Below are 21,704 nucleotides of genomic sequence, written 5' to 3'. Positions count from 1 at the left end.
GACTAAAACTGCACACAATACTCCAAATTAGGTCTCACCAACATCTTATACAACTTAAACATAACATCCTATCTCCGGTACTCAATACTTTGATTTATGAAGGCCAATGTGCCAAAAGTTTTCTTTTATCACCCTATCTACCTGTGACACCATTGTCAATGAATTATGGACCTGTATTCCCGGATCCCTTTGTTCGACCACACTCCTCAGTGCCCTACTATTCACCATAGGACCTACCCTGGTTGGTCTTACTAAATTGCAACACCTTGCACTTGTCTGCATTAAATTCCATCTGCCATTTTTCAGCCCATGTTTCCAGTTGGTCCAAATCCCACTGCAAGCCCGAGTAGTGTTCCTCACTGTCCACTACACCTCCAGTCTTGGTGTCATCCACAAATTTGTTTCGATATGGATGGCAAACAAAGGCAGACACAGCACTGATCCCTGTGGCACACCATTAGTTACAAGCCTCCAGTCAGAAAGGCAACCATCTTCTACCACTCCCTGGCTTCTCCCACAAAGCCAACGCTTAATCTAATTAACACACATCAAAGTTGCTGGTGAACGCAGCAGGCCAGGCAGCATCCCTAGGAAGAGGTACAGTCAACGTTTCAGGCCGAGACCCTTCGTCAGGACTAACTGAAGGAAGAGTTAGTAAGAGATTTGAAAGTGGGAAGGGGAGGGGGAGATCCAAAATGATAGGAGAAGACAGGAGGGGGAGGGATGGAGCCAAGAGCTGGACAGGTGATTGGCAAAGGGGTTTGCCAAATCAGTCCCTGTCTATCTAAATACTCATATATCCGGTCCCTAAGAATACCTTACAGTAACTTTCCCACTACTGACGTCAGGCTCACTGGCCTATAATTTCCTGGTTTGTCTTCAGAGCTTTTCTTAAACAGAGGAACAAGTTTAGCTATCCTCGAATGCTCCGGTACCTCACCCGTCACTAAGGATGATTTAAATATCTCTGCAATTTCTGCACTTGCCTCCCACTGGGTCCGAGAAAACACCTTGTCAGGCCCTGGGGATTTATCAACCCCAATTTGCTTCAGGATAGCGAACAACTCCTCCTCTGTAATCTGTATAGGGTCCATGACCTTGCTGCTGATTTGCCTCACTTCTATATTCTCTGTCTCTCTCTTCTGAGTAAATACAGATGCAAAAAATACATTTAAGGTCTCATCTCCTTTGCTTCCACACATGGATTACCATTCTGATCTTCCAGAGGACCAGTTTTGTCCCACACAATCCTTTTGTTCTTAACATCTTAACATGCTCTTAACATGCTGTCCAAGTTGCGTGCCATCTTGGACAATGTCTCCTATCCACTACATAATGTACTGGTTGGGCACAGGAGTACATTCAGCCAGAGACTCATTCCACCGAGGTGCAACACAGAGCGTCATAGGGAGTCATTCCTGCCTGTGGCCATCAAACTTTACAACTCCTCCCTTGGAGGGTCAGACACCCTGAGCCAATAGGCTGGTCCTGGACTTATTTCCTGGCATAATTTACATACTACTATTTAATTATTTATGGTTTTATATTGCTATATTTATACTCTATTCTTGGTTGGTGCAACTGTAACGAAAACCAATTTCCCTCAGGATCATTAAAGTATGACTATGACTATGACTATCTTAGGATTCTCCTTCACCTTGTCTGCTATTGGGCAACCTCATGCCTTCTTCAAATCCTCCTGATTTCTTTCTTAAGTGTTCTCTTTCATTTGTTATACTCCATAGCTACCTCATTTGTTCCTGCCTGCTTATACCTGGTAGGCACCTCCTTTTTTCTTAACCAGGGCCTCACTATCTCTTGAAAACCAAGGTTCCCTAAACCTGTTATCTCTGCCTTTTATTTTGACAGAAATGTATAATCCCTGTACTCTCAAATTTTCACTTTTGAAGGCATCCCTCTTACCAAGGACACTTTTGCCAGAAACAGCCTGTCCCAATCCACACTTGCCAGATTCTTTCAGATACCATTAAAATTTGCTTTTCTACAATTTAGAATCTCAATCTAAGGACCAGACCTACAGTGCCTATAAAAAATATTCACCCACCTCCCCTTGGAAGTTTACATGTTTTATTGTTTTAAAACATTGAATCACAGTGGATTTAATTTGGCTTTTTTAAAAACACTGTTCAACAGAAAAAGATCACTCTTGCCGGGACTTGAGAAACTCAGTTATAGAGAAAGGTTGAATAGGTTAGGACTTTATTCTCTGGAGTGTAGAAGAATGAGGGGAGATTTGATAGAGGTATATAAAATTATGATGGGTATAGATAGAGTGAATGCAAGCAGGCTTTTTCCACTGAGGCAAGGGGAGAAAAAAAACAGAGGACATGGGTTAAGGGTGAGGGGGGAAAAGTTTAAAGGGAACATTAGGGGGGGCTTCTTCACACAGAGAGTGGTGGGAGTATGGAATGAGCTGCCAGACGAGGTGGTAAATGCGGGTTCTTTTTTAACATTTAAGAATAAATTGGACAGATATATGGATGGGAGGTGTATGGAGGGATATGGTCCGTGTGCAGGTCAGTGGGACTAGGCAGAAAATGGTTCGGCACAGCCAAGAAGAGCCAAAGGGCCTGTTTCTGTGCTGTAGTTTCTATGGTTCTATGGTTCTAAAGAGATTTAAATTAATTACAAATATAAAACACAAGATAATTGATTGCATAAGTATTCACCCTCTTCAAGTTAGTATTTAATAGATGCACCTTTGTCAGCAATACAGCCTTGAGTCTGTGTGGATAGGTCTCTATCAGCCTTACACATCTGGACAGTGCAATTTTCCCCCATTCTTCTTTACAAAACTGCTCAAGCTCTGTCAGATTGCATGGGGATCATGAGTGAACAGCCCTTTTCAAGTCCAGCCACAAATTCTCAATTGGATTGAGGTCTGGACTCTGACTTGGCCACTCCAGGACATTAACTTTGTTGTTTTTAAGCCATTCCTGTGTAGCTTGGCTTTACGCTTATGGTCATTGTCTTGCTGGAAAACAAATCTTTTCCTGTAAACACAAGGAATTCTGCAGATGCTGGAAATTCAAGCAACACACATCAAACTTGCTGGTGAACACAGCAGGCCAGGCAGCATCTCTAAGGAAGAGGTACAGTCGACATTTCGGGCCGAGACCCTTCGTCGGGACTGGTGAAGGATCTCGGCCCGAAACGTCAACTGTACCTCTTCCTAGAGATGCTGCCTGGCCTGCTGCGTTCACCAGCAACTTTGATGTGTGTTGCAGATCTTTTCCTGAGTCACAGTTCTCTTGCAGATTGCATCAGGTTTTCCTCCAGGATTTCCCTGTATTTTGCTGCATTCACTTTACCCTCTACCTTCACAAGCCTTCCAGGGCCTGCTGCAGTGAAGCATCCCCACAGCATGATGCAGCCACCATCATGCTTCACAGTACGGATGGTGTGTTTTTGATGATGTGCGATGTTTGGTTTATGCCAAACATAGCATTTAGTCTGATGGCCAAAAAAGCTCAATTTTGGTTTCATCAGACCATAAAACCTTCTTCCAGCTGACTTCAGAGTCTCCCACATGCCTTCTCACAAATTCTAGCCAAGATTTCATGTGAGTTTTTGTCAGCAGTGGTTTTCTCTTTGCCACTCTCCCATAAAGCTGTGACTGGTGAAGCACCCAGGCAACAGTTGTTGTATGCACAGTCTCTCCCATCACAGTCACTAAAGCTTGTAACTCCTCCAGAGTTGTCATAGGTCTCTTGGTGACCTCCCTCACTAGTCCCATTCTTGCATGGTCACTCAGTTTTTGAGGACAGCCTGCTCTCGGCAGATTTACAGCTGTGCCATATTATTTCCATTTCTTAATGATTGGCTTAATTGTACTCCGAGGGATATTCAGTGACTTGGAAATTTTCTTGTATGCATCTCCTGACTTGTGCTTTTCAATAACCTTTTCACGGAGTTGCTTGGAGTGTTCTTTTTTTTTATAATTTAATTAATTTCTAAATAGAGCGCGTACGCAGTCCCCCACTACCACAAATTTTGCAGTCAAGTATCCCGCATTTGGGGACATGGCAGGTGTCAGCACACCCGAAGTGCAATGGGATAGCCTCGTCCTGGGAGAACCGCCTTCATGATCACCGTCTCTCCCCTGCCAGGTAAGTCTTCAGGGTGTAGTTTTTGCCAGGTTATTGACTCACCAGCAGTTGGACCTTCCAGATACAGGTGTATTTTTACTACAATCAATTGAAACACCTTTACTGCAGACTGATTTATGTATAGTTAGGACGCCTTCACTAATTATATGACTTCTAAGACCAATTGGCTGCACCAGTGATAATTTAGTGTGTCATATTAAAAGGGGTGAATACTTATGCAATCAATTATTTTCTGTTTTATATTTGTAATTAATTTAGATCACTTTGCAGAGATCTGTTTTCACTTTGACACTGAAGAGTCTTTTTCTGTTGATCAATATCAAAAAAGCCAGATTAAGTCCACTGTGATTCAATGTTGTAAAACAATAAAACATGAAAACTTCCAAAGAGGTTGAATACATTTTATAGGCACTGTATCTCTTTGCTCTCTGCATATTTACTTTGGAACTAATGGCATTGTGATCACTGGATGCAAAGTGTCCCCTACACAAACTTCTGTCACCTGCCCTGTCTGAGTTGCTGATAAGAGATCAAGCATCACACTCTCTCTTGGGACTTCAATGTACTGATTAAGGAAAGTTTCCTGAACACACTTGACAAACTCTATCCCATCCAGTACTCCAACAGTATGGGAGAGGCTCTCGAAGGAATGTTTGATGTTTCCAGTCCTAAGGAAGTGTCCAGACGCAGTACATTAACTCTTCCTGCTCCCCGCAGATGAAGGTTGACCCTCCCAATTCCTCCAGCAGGTTAGTCTTAAGGCAGAGTTTTACTGCCCCACTCTCCAAATTCTCCATCAACAAAGTCCTGCCATGTGACCCCAGATGTAAAAGATTTGTTCATCCTCAGGTACCTTCTGTATCCTCACAACCACTGGCCGTTCTGAACTCCAATGGGCCCCCTGTTTCTCTGGTTATCCCCCTGCTCTAAATACACAAAGTACTGGGACCTTTCAGAGATGTGACACTCTATGTCCCCTACCCTCTCCTGATGTGAGACCCCAATGACCTCAACGTGCAGACCAGTCCACCCTGCGCTCCCGGTGAGCAACTCCCAATGAACACGTCCTGATAAATCTGCGCCAACACTGTCCGTCCCGGGTGGAATTGTCAGCGAACCATGCTCTCTCTGTCTCTCTCCCTCTCTCACAGACTGTCACGTGGAGGTCAGCAACAACCCCCTGCACCTCACCCTGTCTCACCGCTTCCTTCCCCAGCACCAGCCCGAGCTGGAGGCCAGAGCTCGCAGGATCAGTCTGGGAATGAACTGCAAGTGGGAAGCGGTCCTGTACTCCCGGGACATGCGGTTCGTGCACTACCAGGTACCTCCCATGGGGACCGTGGGGGGCAGGTGTCAGAATGGGGGAGTACGTTGGGGTAGACGGAGAGAGTTGAGTCTCAGAATGGGGTTAAGCTACGAATGGGAGGCAGTCCTCTACTCCCAGGATTTGCGCTTCGTGCACTACCAGAAGGGACGGGTCGTGGTGTGGGAGAGGGGAAGAAGTCAGTGTAAGGAGGAGATATTTCTGTCGGGCAAAACAGATTTCAGTGTTGGGGGTGTGGGGTGAATGTGTCTGTCGGGGTGGGGTGACTGGTCAGTGTGGAAGGAACAAGGATGGGTTGACCAGACAGTAAGGGGTGGACAGGGATGGGGAGGGTGGATGGGGGTGGGGGGGGGGATGGACGGGGGTGGGGGGTGGATTGGGGGTGGACAGGGATGGGGAGGGTGGACGGAGGTGGGGGGGATTGGGGGGTAGATTGGGAGTGGACAGGGATGGGGAGGGTGGACGGGGGTGGGGGGTAGATTGGGGTGGATGGGGGTGGGGAGGGTGGACGGGGTGGGGGGAGTAGATTGGGGTGGATGGGGGTGGGGGGGATGGATGGGGGTGGGTGGTGGATTGGGGTGGACAGGGATGGGGAGGGTGGATGGGGATGGGGGGATAGACGGGGTGGGGGTAGATTGGGCTGGACAGGGATGGGGAGGGTGGACGGGGTGGGGGGTAGATTGGGGTGGATGGGGGTGGGGGGGATGGACGGGGGTGGGGGGTAGATTGGGGGTGGATGGGGGTGGGGGGGATGGACGGGGGTGGGGGGTAGATTGGGGGTGGACAGGGATGGGGAGGGTGGACGGGGGTTGGACGGGGGTGGGGGGGATGGATGGGGGTGGGTGGTGGATTGGGGGTGGACAGGGATGGAGAGGGTGGATGGGGGTGGGGGGATGGACGGGGGTGGGTGGTGAATTGGGGGTGGGAGGGTGGAAGGTAGATGGACGGGGTGGGAAAGGTGGACGGGGGTGGGGGGGTGGATGGGGTGGGTGGTGGATTGGGGGTGGACAGGGATGGGGAGGGTGGACGAGGGTTGGACGGGGGTGGGGGGATGGATGGGGTGGGGAGGGTGGACGGGGGTGGGGAGTGGATTGGGGGTGGACAGGGATGGAGAGGGTGGAAAGTAGATTGACAGGGTGGGGGGGTGGACGGGGATGGGGAGAGTGAATGGGGGGTGGACGGGGGTGGGGAGGGTGGAAGGTAGATGGATGGGGTGGGGGGGTGGACGGGGATGGGGAGAGTGAATGGGGGGTGGACGGGGGTGGGGAGGGTGGAAGGTAGATGGACAGGGGTGGGAAAGGTGGACGGGGTGGGGGGTAGATTGGGGGTGGACAGGGATGGGGAGGGTGGATGGGGGATGGACGGGGTCGGGGGGTGGACGGGGGTGGGGAGGGTGGAAGGTAGATGGATGGGGTGGGGGGGTGGACGGGGATGGGGAGAGTGAATGGGGGGTGGACGGGGGTGGGGAGGGTGGAAGGTAGATGGACAGGGGTGGGAAAGGTGGACGGGGTGGGGGGTGGACGGGGGTGGGGAGGGTGGAAGGTAGATGGACGGGGTGGGGGGATGGACGGGGATGGGGAGAGTGAATGGGGGGTGGACGAGGGTGAGGAGGGTGGACAGGGGTGGGGGGATGGACGGGGGGGTGGACGGGGGTGGGGAGGGTGGACGGGGGATGGACGGGGGTGGGGGGATGGACGGGGGGGTGGACGGGGGTGGGGGGATGGACGGGGGGTGGACAGGGGTGGGGAGGGTGGACGGGGGATGGATGGGGGTGGATGGGGAGGTCACCAGGTCTGTTTAGACCAGAACTACATTTTCAGTCCTCAGGAAAATAGAGGATAATTGCAGATGGAAGTTAATGCAGACACGTGTGAGATGTTGTACTTCAGTAGGACCAACCAGAGTAGAATTTACACAGTGAACGGTAGGGCACTGAGGGGTGTGGGAGAACAGAGGGATCTGGGAATACAGGTACATAATTCATTGAAACTGGTGTCACAGGTAGATAGGGTCGTAAAGAAAGCTTTTGGTACATTGTCCTTCATAAATCAATGTACTGAGTACAGGAGATGTGTAAGTTGTATAAGATGCTGGTGAGGCCATATTTGGAATATTGTGTGCAGGAAAGCTGGAAAGAAGTTTGAAAAAGTATGGCGAAAATTTACAGAGACATTGCTGGGACTTGAGGACCTGAGTTATAAGGAAATGTTGAACAGGTTAGAACTTTGTTCCCTAGAGCATTGAAGAATGAGGAGGGATTTGATAGAGGTAGACAAAATTATGAGTGTTACAGATAGATTAATGCAAGTAGGCTTTTTCCACTGAAGTTGGGTGAGACTAGAACTAGAGATCATGGGCTATGGGTGAAAGGTGAAGTGTCTAAGGGGAATCTACAGGGGAACTACTTCTCTGAGAGGGTGGTGAGAGTGTGGACGAGCTGCCAACAGAAGGGGTGGATGTAAGTACATGGATGGAGGCAGAAGGCCAGACCAGCACAGACTAGATGGGCCAATGGGTCCACACAGCGATGTCGTGCAGTTGTCTGTGGTTCAGTTTTACAAGAGGCAAGCGCAGACTCCAAGGGACAATTAACAGGAGAGATTATACAAACATTTCCTGCACTTAATGGTTGGTGATGAGCTGAATGGAGAATTGGAGACATTAGGGGGAAATGATGGGCAGGTGGAGTGAACTCAATCCTGGTCACTCATGCAAACAGAAGATGCTGAAAACGCTCAGCAGGTCAGGCAGCATCTGTGGAAAGAGAAGCAAAGGTAATGTTTTGACTCAATGCTCCCAGAGCAGGGGTTCCTAACCCCTTGGTTAGTGATAGGGTCCATGGCATAAAAAAGGTTGGGAAGGGCCTGGCTCGAAGGGCCGAATGGCCTACTCCTGCACCTATTGTCTATTGTCTAACCCCTGTCCTAGAGCACTGTACAGGAAAGTAAAGATCATCCACTCAAAGGCTTAGCTCGGTTTTTCGCTATGGAGATGTTGCCTGACCCAATGAAATTTCAGCAAGGTTTAGTTTTATTCCTGACTTCCAGAACGTCCACCTTTTTGTTCTGCTACTTGGGGTTTAGGGGAACATACTGAAGAAGGGTCTCAGCCCAAAACATCAACTGGTCATTAATTTCCATAGATGCTGCCTGACCTGCTGAGTTGCTCCAGCAACTGTGTGTTTCAGAGAGGGTCCCCGGTCCCAGACTCGGGACAAGTGTCTGGGGTGATGCAGTTGAAGTTGCTCGGCCATTAGCTTTAAACTGGAGATTACAGATGAATCAAATTATGAGGGAAACAGTGAGAAGTGGGATATGGAGCAAGGTGTTCCTTGAGGACTGAGATATGTCTTCCAGTGTCCCTCCCTGCCCCACGCTGCAGATGATTTGAAAGGTTAAATTCTGGTACCACACCCTAACTGGTGTAACTTCATGATATTACCAGGTTTTTCAGGCACTCTACCCATACGAACCCCAGAATGAAGATGAGATAAGGCTGAACTCTGGCGACTACATCTTCCAGCATCCCTCTGAGCAGGAGGGAGTGAGCCAGGGCTGGCTCTTCGGCACCTCACAACGCACAGGGTGCCGGGGGCTGCTGCCCAAGAACTACACGGAGAGAGCACCCGAATCCAGCACCTGGGTCAAGCACAGGTAGGTTGAAATTTTGGCCACCTGGGTTAGGCACAGGTAGGTTGAAATGTTGGCCTCCTGGGTCAGGCACAGGTACGTTGAAATGTTGGCCTCCTGGGTCAGGCACAGGTGAGTTCAGAGATCAGGTACTGGGGTCAGGGACGGGTGAGTTCAAAGATCAGGTACTGGGGTCAGGGGCAGGTGAGTTCAGAGATCAAGTGCTGGGGTAAGGGATAGGTGAGTTCAAAGATCAGGTACTGGGGTCAGGCATGGGTGAGTTCAGAGATCAGGTACTGGGGTCAGGGACGGGTGAGTTCAAAGATCAGGTACTGGGGTCAGGGGCAGGTGAGTTCAGAGATCAAGTGCTGGGGTAAGGGATAGGTGAGTTCAAAGATCAGGTACTGGGGTCAGGCATGGGTGAGTTCAGAGATCAGGTACTGGGGTCAGGAACAGGTGAGTTCAGAGATCAGATACTGGGGTCAGGGACAGGTGAGTTCAGAGATCAAGTACTGGGGTCAGGCACAGGTGAGTTCAGAGATCAGATTCTGGAGTCAGGAACAGGTGAGTTCAGAGATCAGGATCTGGGGTCAGGGGCAGGTGAGTTCAGAGATCAGGTACTGGGATCAGGGACAGGTGAGTTCAGAGATCAAGTACTGGGGTCAGGGACAGGTGAGTTCAGAGATCAGGTACTGGGATCAGGGACAGGTGAATTCAGAGATCAAGTACTGGGGTAAGGGATAGGTGAGTTCAAAGATCAGGTACTGGGGTCAGGGAGAGGTGAGTTCAGAGATCAGGATTTGGGGTCAGGGGCAGGTGAGTTCAGAGATCAGGTACTGGGGTCAGGGATAGGTGAGTTCAGAGATCAAGTACTGGTGTCAGGGACAGGTGAGTTCAGAGATCAGGTACTGGGGTCAGGCACAGGTGAGTTCAGAGATCAGGTTCTGGGGTCAGGGACAGGTGAGTTCAGAGATCAGGTACTGGGATCAGGGACAGGTGAGTTCAGAGATCAGGTACTGGGATCAGGGACAGTTGAGTTCAGAGATCAGGTACTGGGGTAAGGGATAGGTGAGTTCAAAGATCAGGTACTGGGGTCAGGGATGGGTGAGTTCAAAGATCAGATACTGGGGTCAGGGAGAGCTGAGTTCAGAGATCAGATACTGGGGTCAGGGGCAGGTGAGTTCAGAGATCAGGTACTGGGGTCAGGGACAGGTGAGTTCAGAGATCAGGTACCGGGGTCAGCGAGAGGTGAGTTCAGAGATCAGGTACTGGGGTCAGGGACAGGTGAGTTCAGAGATCAGGTACTGGGGTCAGCGAGAGGTGAGTTCAGAGATCAGGTACTGGGGTCAGCGAGAGGTGAGTTCAGAGATCAGGTACTGGGGTCAGGGACAGGTGAGTTCAGAGATCAGGTACTGGGGTCAGGGACTGTGGGTTGAAAGGTCCATAAGACATAGGGGCAGAATGAGGCCATTCAGCCCATTGAGTCTGCTCTGCCATTACATCATGGCCAATCCCAGATCTCATTCAACCCCATACACCTGCCCTCTCACCATATCCTTTGATGCCCTGACTGATTAGAAAACGTTCAAATTCTGCCTTAAATATACCCACGGACTTGGCCTCCACCGCAGTCTGTGACAGAGCATTCCACAGATTCACTACTCTCTGGCTAAAAAAATTCCACCTTACCTCTGTTGTAAAAGATCGCCCCTCAATTTTGAGGCTGTGCCCTCGAGTTCTGGATACCCCCACTACAGGAAACATCCTCTTCACATCCATCCGATCTAGTCCTTTTGACATCTGCTAGGTTTCAATGAGATCCCCCAGCACGCTTCGAAATTCCAGTGAGTACAGGCCCAAATCTGCCAAACACTCCTCATATGTTAACCCCTTCATTCCTAGAATCATCCTCCTGAACCTGCTCTGGACTCTCCCCAGTGACAATACATCCTTTCTGAGATATGGGGCCCAAACTGTTGACAATACTCGAAGTACGGTGTGACTATGTCTCTAATCATACCAATCAAACATTTCCCGACACTGTACTCCATCTGCCACTTTTTTGCCCATTCTTCCAATTTGTCTAAGTCCTGCTGCAATCGCATTGCTTCCTCAGCACTACCTACCCCTCCACCTATCTTCATATCATCTGCAAACTTTGCCACAAAGCCATCAATTCCATTATCTAAATCATTGACAAACAATGTGAAAAGCAGCGGTCCCAATACTGACCCCTGAGGAACACCACTAGTCACCAGCAGACAACCAGAAAAAGGTCCCCTTTTTATTCCTACTCGCTTACTCCTGCCTGTCAGCCATTCCTATATTTTATTAAGTGCAAACGTGAACAATAGCCAGATCAGAAATGCTGATCAACTCATCTGGTTCCTAAAGAGAACTCCAATAGGCCAATCAGATGGTTCACTGCTGCTCAGCGATAGAACACAAAAAAATCATATGTACAATTAAGAAACATTAAAAAATAGTAGAAATACTGGAGTCATGATGATCATGATGAAGTCTGGTGGAGAGAGACATTTATACACATGCTGTCCTCCATAATTCAAAGAGATTGAAGGATAAGGTTGCAGGGTGACAAAACGTGGCAGGAGCACTTGGAACTAAAAACTAATCCCTACCGGGAGAAAACAGCACCCGTTCTTTCTGCACTGTTCTCCAGCAGTTTAAGGACTAAGTCCAGCCGGAACAAAACTCACAAGTGCTCTTGAAAGTCAGGTATTATCCCTACCTACCAACAACCAAGCATTGCCATCCTGGTCTCCTTCATGACAGCTTATGAAGAAGCATGTGACTTCCCTCCCAGAGATAGGTGTTTGTGCACTCGACTCTTGAAGGCTTGGACCTCATCGTTGAAGATGTTTCCAACCACAGCATCTGGGAGGCTGTTCCAAATTCTGATAGCACAGTGAAGGAAGCTTCTATCCAGTGTGTAGGTTCTCGCATCAGGCATAGAAACAGCATAAGCAGGCATAGATACACTTGATCGTGTGGTGCACCATCTCTCACAAGATGAAGGCAGCATGGTGCGAAGGTCTGCAGGGCTGTGGCTGGTGGGCATTTTGTATAGCACAGTAGCTGCAGCAACCTGTCGTCATGGTGTAAGCTACTGATGGCGAGCTTCTCACGAGCTGTGGCTTCATCTACACCTATAACCCTGAAAGCCTTTCTTTGAATGGAATCAAGCTGGCTGGGGACACTCAGTGAGACATTCATCCACGATAAGCAGGCACTCCATGATGCTTCGTATCTGGGCTTTGTAAACCGTGGCTCTGCCCTCTTTGTCTCGTCTGGATGCTACTTTCCGCAGAGCTCCAAGCCTTTGTCCAGCCTTGTTTGAAATAGTGGAAAGGTGTTTGTCCCACACCAACTTGCTGTGAATACTAACACCAAGGGTTACTAGCTCCTTCTTTAAATCCAGCTTGCAGTTCCCAAAATACAGGTCAGGGTTAGATGGATTCCTCTTCCTAGACATCACCATCGCCTTGCACTTAGTAGTCTCAAAGGTGACATTCCAGTCGCCTGCCCAGGCTTTCATCCTGTCAAGATCCCTATTCAGGCCTGCTGCCACTGTATTAGTCTCTCCTGCTCTAATTGGTGCAAATAGTGTGGAGTTGTCAGCGTACAGGTATAACTCGTTACTGCATGCATCAACCAAGTCGTCAGTAAAGATGGAAAACAAGTGGCCTAAGTATTGAACCCTGTGGTACAGATGCATTGATGGTTGAAGAATCTGAAGCCTGACCAGAGATAACAACTTTGATGGTCCGTCCATGAAGGTAGCTCTGCAGCCATCTAAGCAGCTTTCCAGATATTCCTTTGGATCTTAGCTTAACACAGAGTCCATTATGCCAGACCTTGTCAAATGCTCCTTTGATATCCAGGGCTATGACACACACTTCTCCACCTTTGTCTAAGAGAGTGTTCCACATTTGAGATAAGGTGGTGAGGAGATCGGCTGTACTGTGATCAGGTCTAAATCCATACTGGCTACTTGAAATTAAGTTGTTACGGAGTAGGTAGTTCTGAACTTGTTTGTGGACTGCTGCGTCCATTACCTTGCTGATGACACTGAGTAAGGATTTGGGGCAGTAATTTATAGGATCAGCTCTGGAATCCCGCTTGTGTACTGGTGTTACTGATGCTATTTTCCATTGTTCTGGGAATACACCACTCGAGAAGCATAGCTGGAAGAGACGGCAGAGAGGACTTGCAAGTTCTGCACTGCATTCCTTTAAGACCCTAGTTGGAATCTGGTCAGGTCCAGATGCTTTATCAGGCTGAAGCTGTTGCATAATTTTCCTGCTGTCTTTAGGTTTGAAGATGATTTTGTTCAGCGAGGTGGTAGTAAGCTGCTTGACATCTGGTGGCTGGTCATTAGCATTTGTGAGCCGACATTTATCTGCAAAAGCCCGACAGAAAACAATGGCCTTATCCTTTGCTGTTGTATGTACAGATCCATTGTGCTCAATGACAGGGATGTCAGAGTGGCCCGTTCTTCCAGAGAGGGAGTTCACAACATTCCACCACTTCTTGCTGCCAAGGTTACCACTGGTTAAGTCATGTTTGAGTTTGATGTTATGGTTTCTTCTGGCCTGTCTCTCTGCTCGATTGTACGACTGCCCAGCCTGTGCAAACCTCTCCTAATCAGCAGGGTGCTGCACTTCTTTAGATGGAGGTAGAGACGACGTTTCTTCTTCGCTGCTCGTCTGCACTTGTCATCAAACCATACTTTATCGCCAGTCTTCTTAATAACAATGTTGCTGGGAATGTGAATGTCCATGGCCTCACATAGAACTTCTGTAAGCTTGGTGCAAGCCTTTGAGAATGCTAGACCAGTCAGTTGATGACCATGCATATCCCAAAAGTTGGCTTTGTCGTAACACCAAACTTTCTTCTTGTATGGCTGGTCACGGTAAACTGGAACACCCAACTTCACCAGCGCGGGGTTCTGGTCTGAAGAACCCCCTTGAGCCAAAGTTGTTGCCTTAGCAGGTAGGTTCGTCATGACAAGATCAAGGATATACACCCCGCCTTGTTGGGTCTGACACAATCTGCTGCAGACCAAGACTATCAGCTAGTTGTAGTGTGTGCTGGCCAGCACTGTCAGTTGTTCAGCTGCCCAGCCAGTCTTGGTGATGGACGTTGAAGTCCCCTATAAGCATCACAGACTGTGCACTGGATGAGGAAGTGGAGGGATGGGTTAGTAAATTTGCTGATGACACAAAGGTTGGGTGTGTTGTGGATAGTGTGGAGGGCTGTCAGAAGTTACAGTGGGACATTGATAGGATGCAAAACTGGGCTGAGAAGTGGCAGATGGGATTCAATCCAGATAAGTGTTAAGTGGTTTATTTTGGTAGGTCACATATGATGGCAGAATATAGCATTAATGCTTTATACTTTATTGTCGCCAAACAATTGATACTAGAACGTACAATCATCACAGCAATATTTGATTCTGCGCTTCCCATTCCCTGGAGTACAAATCGATAGTAAATATTAAAAAATTTAAATTATAAATCATAAATAGAAAATAGAAAATGGAAAGTAAGGTAGTGCAAAAAAACCGAGAGGCAGGTCCAGATATTTGGAAGGTACGGCCCAGATCCGGGTCAGGATCCGTTCAGCAGTCTTATCATAGTTGGAAAGAAACTGTTCCCAAATCTGGCTGTACGAGTCTTCAAGCTCCTGAGCCTTCTCCCGGACGGAAGAGGGATGAAAAGTGTGTTGGCTGGGTGGGTCGTGTCCTTGATTATCCTAGCAGCACTGCTCTGACAGCGAGACTTTTGGCAGTGTGGAGGATCAGAGGAATCTTGGGGTCCAAGTCCATAGGATGTTCAAAGCTGCTGTGCAGGTTGACTGTGTGGTTAAGAAGGCATACAGTGTATTGGCCTTCACCAATCACCAATTTGGGAGCCGAGAGGTAATGTTGCAGCTATATAGGACCCCGGTCAAACCCCACTTGGAGTACTGTGCTCAGTTCCGGTCGCCTCACTACAGGAAGGATGTGGAAACCATAGAAAGGGTGCAGAGGAGATTTACAAAGATGTTGCCTGGAATTGGATTGAGGAGCATGCCTTATGAAAACAGGTTGAGTGAACTCTGCCTTTTCTCCTTGAAGCAACGGAGGATGAGAGGTGACCTGTTAGAGGTGTATAAGACGATGAGAGGCATTGATTGTGTGGATAGTCAAAGGGTTTTTCCCAGGGCTGAAATGGTTGCCACAAGAGGACACAGGTTTAACGTGCTGGAGAGTAGATATAGAGAAGATGTCAGGGGTAAGTTTTTTACTCAGAGAGTGGTGAGTGCGTGGAATGGGCTTCCGGCAACGGTGGTGGAGGCAGATACAATAGGGTCTTTTAAGAGACTCCTGGACAGGTACATGGAGCTCAGAAAAATAGAGGGCTATGGGTAAGCTTGTTAATTTCTAAGGTAGGGACATGTTGGGCACAACTTTGTGGGCCGAAGGGCCTGTATTGTGCTGTAGGTTTTCTATGTTTCTATGTGCCCATTAAGTTCATCTGCCATTGCTTTGTCCCCATTTCTATCTCACTTTCAGGTACAAGTAGGTTCAAATGTTGCATGGACGAGTTGAGCTGAATGACCTGTTGCTGTGTTGTTTGTGTGTTACCGATGTCTCTGTTTGTCTGAACTTCTTCAGCACCTGTGTTTATTGTAAGGAGGCTGCTGCTCCCTGTCCCACAGAAAGTGCAATAGAGAGAGAGGCTGGGACTGTGGCTGTCTGCAGCCAGCAGTGGTGTGAGTTCAATCTGCTTCCTCACTGACCGTTCTGGGCACAGAGACGTCCCAGGGTGCAGGCAGAGTCACATTTGAGGGCCTGCCCCATCACCCCTGGGCTACTCCATTGCCCCCATCACCAATGGGTCACTCCTTGTAACCCCTGCATCACTCCTGGTCCACACAGGGTCACCGCCTGTCACTGCTGTGTGACTGAACCACAGTGCCCAGGATCCTGCAGACAATCCCACACCCATGCCTCGGGGACCTGCCGCTTCTCGGTCCCCACTCACAACTCTATTGCCCACAGGTCGTACACCTTCGGTCTGACGCGAGTGGACGCCACTGGCATCGAAGGGAACTGCGCCCTGGGCCCAGAGACTGAGGCCAGCCAAACGCCCAACAGTATCCACAGGCTTCTGGAGGAACAGGTAACGCACGGAGGGAGGAACGGAGGGGAGGGTGAGGAGCAGGGGCAGGGATGGGGGAGAGAGCAGAGAAGATGAGGGTGGGGGAGAGAAGGAGGGGTGAGAGGGTGAGGGGGGAAGGAGAGAGAAGGGAACTAGATGGAGGAAGGAAATTGAGGGTGGATGGGGAAGGGAGGATTTAGGGAAAAGGGAGGAGGGGAGGAAGGGGAGGGAAAGGAGGGTGGAGGAGAGAGGAGGGAGAGGGAGAGGGGAATAGGATGGGAGGGTGGAGGAGAGGAGAGGGGAGGGAGGGGGAGAGGGGAAATAGGATGGGAGGGTGGAGGAGAGGGGAGGGGAGGGGGAGGGAGAGGGAGAGGGGAAGTAGGATGGGAGGGTGGAGGAGAGGGGAAGGAGGGGAGAAGGGAAATAGGTTGGGAGGGTGGAGGAGAGGGGAGGGAGAGGGGAAGTAGGATGGGAGGGTGGAGGAGAAGAGAGGGGAGAGGTGAGTGGAAGGATAGGTGAGGAGGGTCAGGGAGAGGGGAATGGGAGAGGGTACGAGTGAGGGGGGGAAGAGCGGAGGGGAGAGGAGAGTGGGGGAGAGAGATGTGGTGGAGTGAAACTGGGGATAGAAGGGTTGGAGATGGCAGGGTGGGAGGGGAGGGGAAGCTCTGTGTCAGGTTGGTGGTCAGTAGGGGAGCTCTGCGGCAGTAAGCCACAGATTTAGAGAATGGCTTTGTCGGCTGGGGGCTGTTGACTGAATCTCACTGATCCAGGTAGGATTAAAAGGGTTGGGAGGTAGAGCGGGGACAGGACACTCCATGGTGAGTGGGTGGACAATAGGGAAGTTTTGCCTGCTGGGCATTGATGTCAGTCTTCCTGTCCCTGACCTATGACCTATGACCCAGCTGCTGGCCACTGCCTCCTCCCGGCGATGGCTGTTGTTCGTGCGGCACGGAGAGAGAATTGACGTCGTGTTTGGCCGGACCTGGATGGAGCAGTGTTTCAGTGCGGAAGGTGGGTTCAGACCCTTTCTCATACTTCTCCATACATCTACATAACGTTGTGGCAAACCAGTTAAATTAGTAATCAAACGGCCAACTAATCTGATCCCCTCTGCCAACACAATGCCCATATCCTTCCATTTCCCTCACATCCATGTGCCCATCTAAACGTCCCTTAAAAGTCTCAAACGTTTCTGCCTCCACCACCTCCCCAGGCAGCACATTGCAGGCACCCACCACTCTGCGTAAAAACTTCTCTCGCACATTTCCTTTGAAGTTACCCCTTCTCACCTTAAGTGCTGCTCTTTGGTGTTGGACATTTCAAACCCGGGAAAAGATCTTGTCTCTGCCTCTCCTAATCTCATGAACCCTCTCAGCAGGGGCACCCGAGTGACAACAGTGCTACAGGTGTCTATGAATGTCACAGAACAGTATGGAAAGCATTTGCTATGTATGCAAAGAATGAAAACACATTGAATGGTTATTCTTGTAAATAATTTATTATGAATAAAATTTATTTTGTTATTTTAAAAAATATAAACCTCCATCAAATCCTGCTTCAGCCTCTGCCACTCGAGAAAGCAACTCAAGTGTGTCCAGCCTCTCGTGATAGCACGTGTCCTCTAATCCAGGCAGCATCCCAGTGAACCTCTCCTGCAGCTTCAGCTTCCTTCCTATAATGTGATGAGCAGAAGTGTACACAGTACTCCAGATGTGGCCTAACCACAACTCTTTAAAGCTGCAACATGACTTGCTGACTTTTGAACTCAATTCGTAACTAATATGAGTAAAAAGGGTAAAAGAGAGGTGAGAGTGGATATCGGACTGCTGGAAAACGATGCTGGAGAGGTAGCAAAGGGGGACAAGGAAATGACGGATAAACTGAATAAGTATTTTGCATCAGTCTTCAATGTGGAAGACACTAACCATATGCCAGAAGTTCGAGTGTGTCAGGGTCAGAAGTGTGTGAAGTTGCCATTACTAGGGAGGAGGTTCTTGGGAAACTGAAAGGGCTGAAGGTAGATAAGTCACCTGGACCAGATGGTGTACACCCCAGGGTTCTGAAAGGGGTTACTGAAGAGATCGTGGAGGCATTAGTAATCATCTTTCAAGAATCACCAGATTTATAATGGTTCCAGAGGAATGGAAGATTGCAAATGCCACTCCACTCTTTAAGAAGGGAGGGAGGCAGAAGAAAGGAAAGTATAGGCCAGTTAGCCTGACCTCAGTGGTTGGGAAGATGTTGAAGTCGATTGTTAAGGATATGGTTTCTGGGTACTGGGAGGCACATGATAAAGTAGGCTGTAGTCAGGATGGTTTCCTCAAGGGAAAAGCTTGCCTGACAAATCAGTTGGAATTCTTTGAAGAAATAGTTGATCCTGTGGTTAAGAAGGCATACGTGCATTGGCCTTCATCAACCATGGGATTGAGTTTAGGAGCTGAGAGGTAATGTTGCAGCTATATAGGACCCTAGTCAGAACCCACTTGGAGTACTGTGCTCAATTCTGGTCACCTCACTATAGGAAGGATGTGGAAACCATAGAAAGGGTGCAGAGGAGATTTACAAGGATGTTGCCTGGATTGGGGAGCATGCCTTATGAGAATAAGTTGAGTGAACTTGGCCTTTTCTCCTTGGAGCGCTGGAGGCTGAGAGGTGACCTGACAGAGGTGTACAAGATAATGAGAAGCATTGATCGTGTGGATAGTCAGAGGCTTCTCCCCAGGTCTGAAATGGCTAGCATGAAAGGGCATAGTTTTAAGGTGTTTGGAAGTAGGTACAGAGGAGATGTCAGGGGTATGTTTTTTACTCAGAGAGTAGTGGGTGTGTGGAATGGGCTGCCAGCGGTGGTGGTGGAGGCAGGAACGATAAAGTCTTTTAAGAGACTCCTGGATGGCTACATGGAGCTTAGAAAAATAGAGGACTATGGGTAAAGCCTGGGTAGTTCTAAGGTAGGGACAGCTTTGTGGGCTGAAGGGCCTGTATTGTGCTGTATGTTTTCTATGTTTCTATGAAATAACAAGCAGGATAGACAAAGGTAGTAGCATGGATAGTGCATTGATAGAGCATGGATAGAGCATAGATTGGCTGGAGGCAAAGAGTGGGAATAAAGGAAGCCTTTTCTAGTTGGCCGCTGGTGACCAGTGGTGCTCCACAGGGGTCGGTGTTGGGAATGAGTCTTTTTCTGTTATACGAGGGGTGATTGATAAGTTTGTGGCCTAAGGTAGAGGGAAATGAGTTACTAACTTCAAACTTTCTGCATTATCGCTCAAAGAGTTGGACTGCACGTGCATGTAACGAGAGCGTCTTGGACCTCCAGGTGGTCCACAGCAGGGGTGAGTGATAAGTTCATGGCCTAAGGTAGAAGGAGATGAGTTATACAGCTCTCGGTACATGCATGTGCAGTTCAACTCTGAGTGATTGTGCAGAAAGTTTGAAGTTAGTAACTCATCTCCTTCTACTTTAGGCCACGAACTTATCAATCACCCCTGCTGTGGACTTCTGGAGGTCCAAGACGCCGACATCTACAAAGTAGGGATCTGTATGCTCCACGACCGCCGGACTAAGTGTGTACATGTAGGAAAAATAAATGTGCTAGGTTTTCTAAAATTGACTCCTTCTACCTTAGGCCACGAACTTATCAATCACCCCTCCCTCGTATTCTGTTGGATGATGGAATTGATGGCTTTGTCGTCAAGTTTGCGAACAAAATTAAGATAGGTGGAGGGGCGGATACTGTTGAGGATTTAGGAGGCTGCAGAAGGACTTGGACAGATTAGGACAATGGGCAAAGAGGTGGCAGATGAAATGCAGTGTTGGGATGTGTATAGTCATGCACTTTGGTAGAGGGAATAAAGGTGTAGGTTATTTTCAAAGCAGAGAGAAAATTCAAAAATCTGAGGTACAAAAGGACTTGGAAGTTATTGTGCAGGATTCCCTGAAGGTTAATTTGCAGCTTGAGTCATTTCAAGGGGACTAGAATAGAATAATTGATGGTGCTGCTGAAGGTGGGCCACAAACTACTGGTGGTTCCCTAAGGAAGAAATACAGCTAAATACTTCATTAATAACACTTTTTCTGTCAAGAAATACGGTAAACAATCACCACAAATAATGAAGAGGCAAGCAAAGGCAAGGCTGACTTGAGGTTCGAGGCATGCAGGTGTGATGCAAAGTTGGAGCGAGGTTGAGGCATGGTCGAGATGGAGTCAGGGCGTGTGAAGAAAAGTCGGGGTGAAGGATATTCAGGGTTCATCCACTTAAACCGAGAGCAGGGTCGAATTGATCTAAGTGGCCGGCCCGATTTGGAAAGCGCAGGCATGGGCTGGAATATGGTGGAAGGACCCTATGTTTGGATGACTGAAATGCTAGGCCAGATGGATTGAAAAGGCAGGCTGTCGGGATTGGAGGCAAGGGTTAGGTCAGTTCCACTCGCTACTCCGCCACGTTTGCCCTGCTCGTCACAGCACTGAGTTTGAGGATGTGGGCAAGCTCCATCTGCTCCAAGCTTTGTGTCTGCCAGCTCTGCAGCATTTTGCTCCACTGTGTGATGAACTGAGGTCGAGGCTGTCGGCCTGTTTCGGCTGCTCCGGGCTTCGTGCCTGTTCTGAATGTTGTTGCTGCTTTTATTGTTTACACAATTTGTGTGTTTTTTCTCTCCCTGAGCATTGGGCGTTTGTTAGTCTTTTTTAAACTGGTTCTTTCAGATTTATTGTTTTGTGGATGCCTGCAAAGAGACGAATCTCAAGATTGCATAATGTATACATACTTCAATAATAAATGTACTTTGAATTTTGACAAAAGCAAGGATGTAATGCTGAGGCTTTATAAGGCACTGGTAAGTCCTCACTTTGGAATATTGTGAGCAGTTTTGGGCTCCTTATCTAGGAAAGGATGCACTGACATTGGAGTGGGTTCAAAGGAGGTTCACAAGAATGATTCCTGGATTGAAAGGCTTATCATATGAGGACTGATTGATGGCTCTGGGCCTGTACTCAGTGGAATCCAGAAAAATGAGGGTTTATCTCATTGATAACTATTGAACTTTGGGAGGCCTTGATAGAGTGGAAGTAGAAAGGACGTTTCATATGGTGGGGGAGGTCTAGGACCAGGGGATTCCCATTTAGAACAGAAATTTTTCAGCCAGAGAGTGGTAAAACTGTGTAATTTGTTGCCACGGGCAGCCGAGTCATTGTGTGTATTTAAGGCAGAGGTTGTTAGGTTCCTGATTAGCCAAGGCTTGAGTGTTATGGAGAGAAGGGGGGAGTTTGGGGCTGAGAGGGAAATGGTGGAGCAGACTTGATGGGCCAAATGGCCTAATGCTGCTCCTATATCTCCTAGTCTTATGGTCAAAGGCAAGAATGCCATAACCCTTCTTAACCATCCTATCAACCTGTGCTGCCACATTTACAGAGCTATGAATTTGGACCATAAGATCCCTCTTTCATCAACACTGTTAA

At 48.6% G+C, this 21,704-nt stretch overlaps 1 protein-coding gene and 1 non-coding gene across 2 annotated transcripts in view; one reads left to right on the top strand and one right to left on the bottom strand.

Annotated features, from left to right (window-relative positions):
* The window catches only part of LOC134347760 (ubiquitin-associated and SH3 domain-containing protein A-like), a 125,156-nt gene that overhangs the window by 82,097 nt on the left and 21,355 nt on the right, over positions 1-21,704 (top strand). The window contains exons 6-9 of the mRNA XM_063050164.1: positions 5,282-5,451; positions 8,899-9,107; positions 16,150-16,270; positions 17,152-17,260. Coding sequence (XP_062906234.1) covers positions 5,282-5,451; positions 8,899-9,107; positions 16,150-16,270; positions 17,152-17,260 — 609 coding nt within the window. The remainder of the gene's footprint in view (positions 1-5,281; positions 5,452-8,898; positions 9,108-16,149; positions 16,271-17,151; positions 17,261-21,704) is intronic.
* Positions 3,975-4,138, bottom strand: LOC134348813 (U1 spliceosomal RNA). The gene has a single exon (XR_010018489.1). It is a non-coding gene; the product is annotated as a U1 spliceosomal RNA (small nuclear RNA).

Source organism: Mobula hypostoma, chromosome 6 (assembly GCF_963921235.1).
Source record: "Mobula hypostoma chromosome 6, sMobHyp1.1, whole genome shotgun sequence".
NCBI classification, from domain to species: Eukaryota; Metazoa; Chordata; class Chondrichthyes; order Myliobatiformes; family Myliobatidae; genus Mobula; species Mobula hypostoma.
The sequence above is the reverse complement of the archived record's forward strand: the minus strand, read 5'-3'. Positions and strand labels throughout refer to the sequence as shown.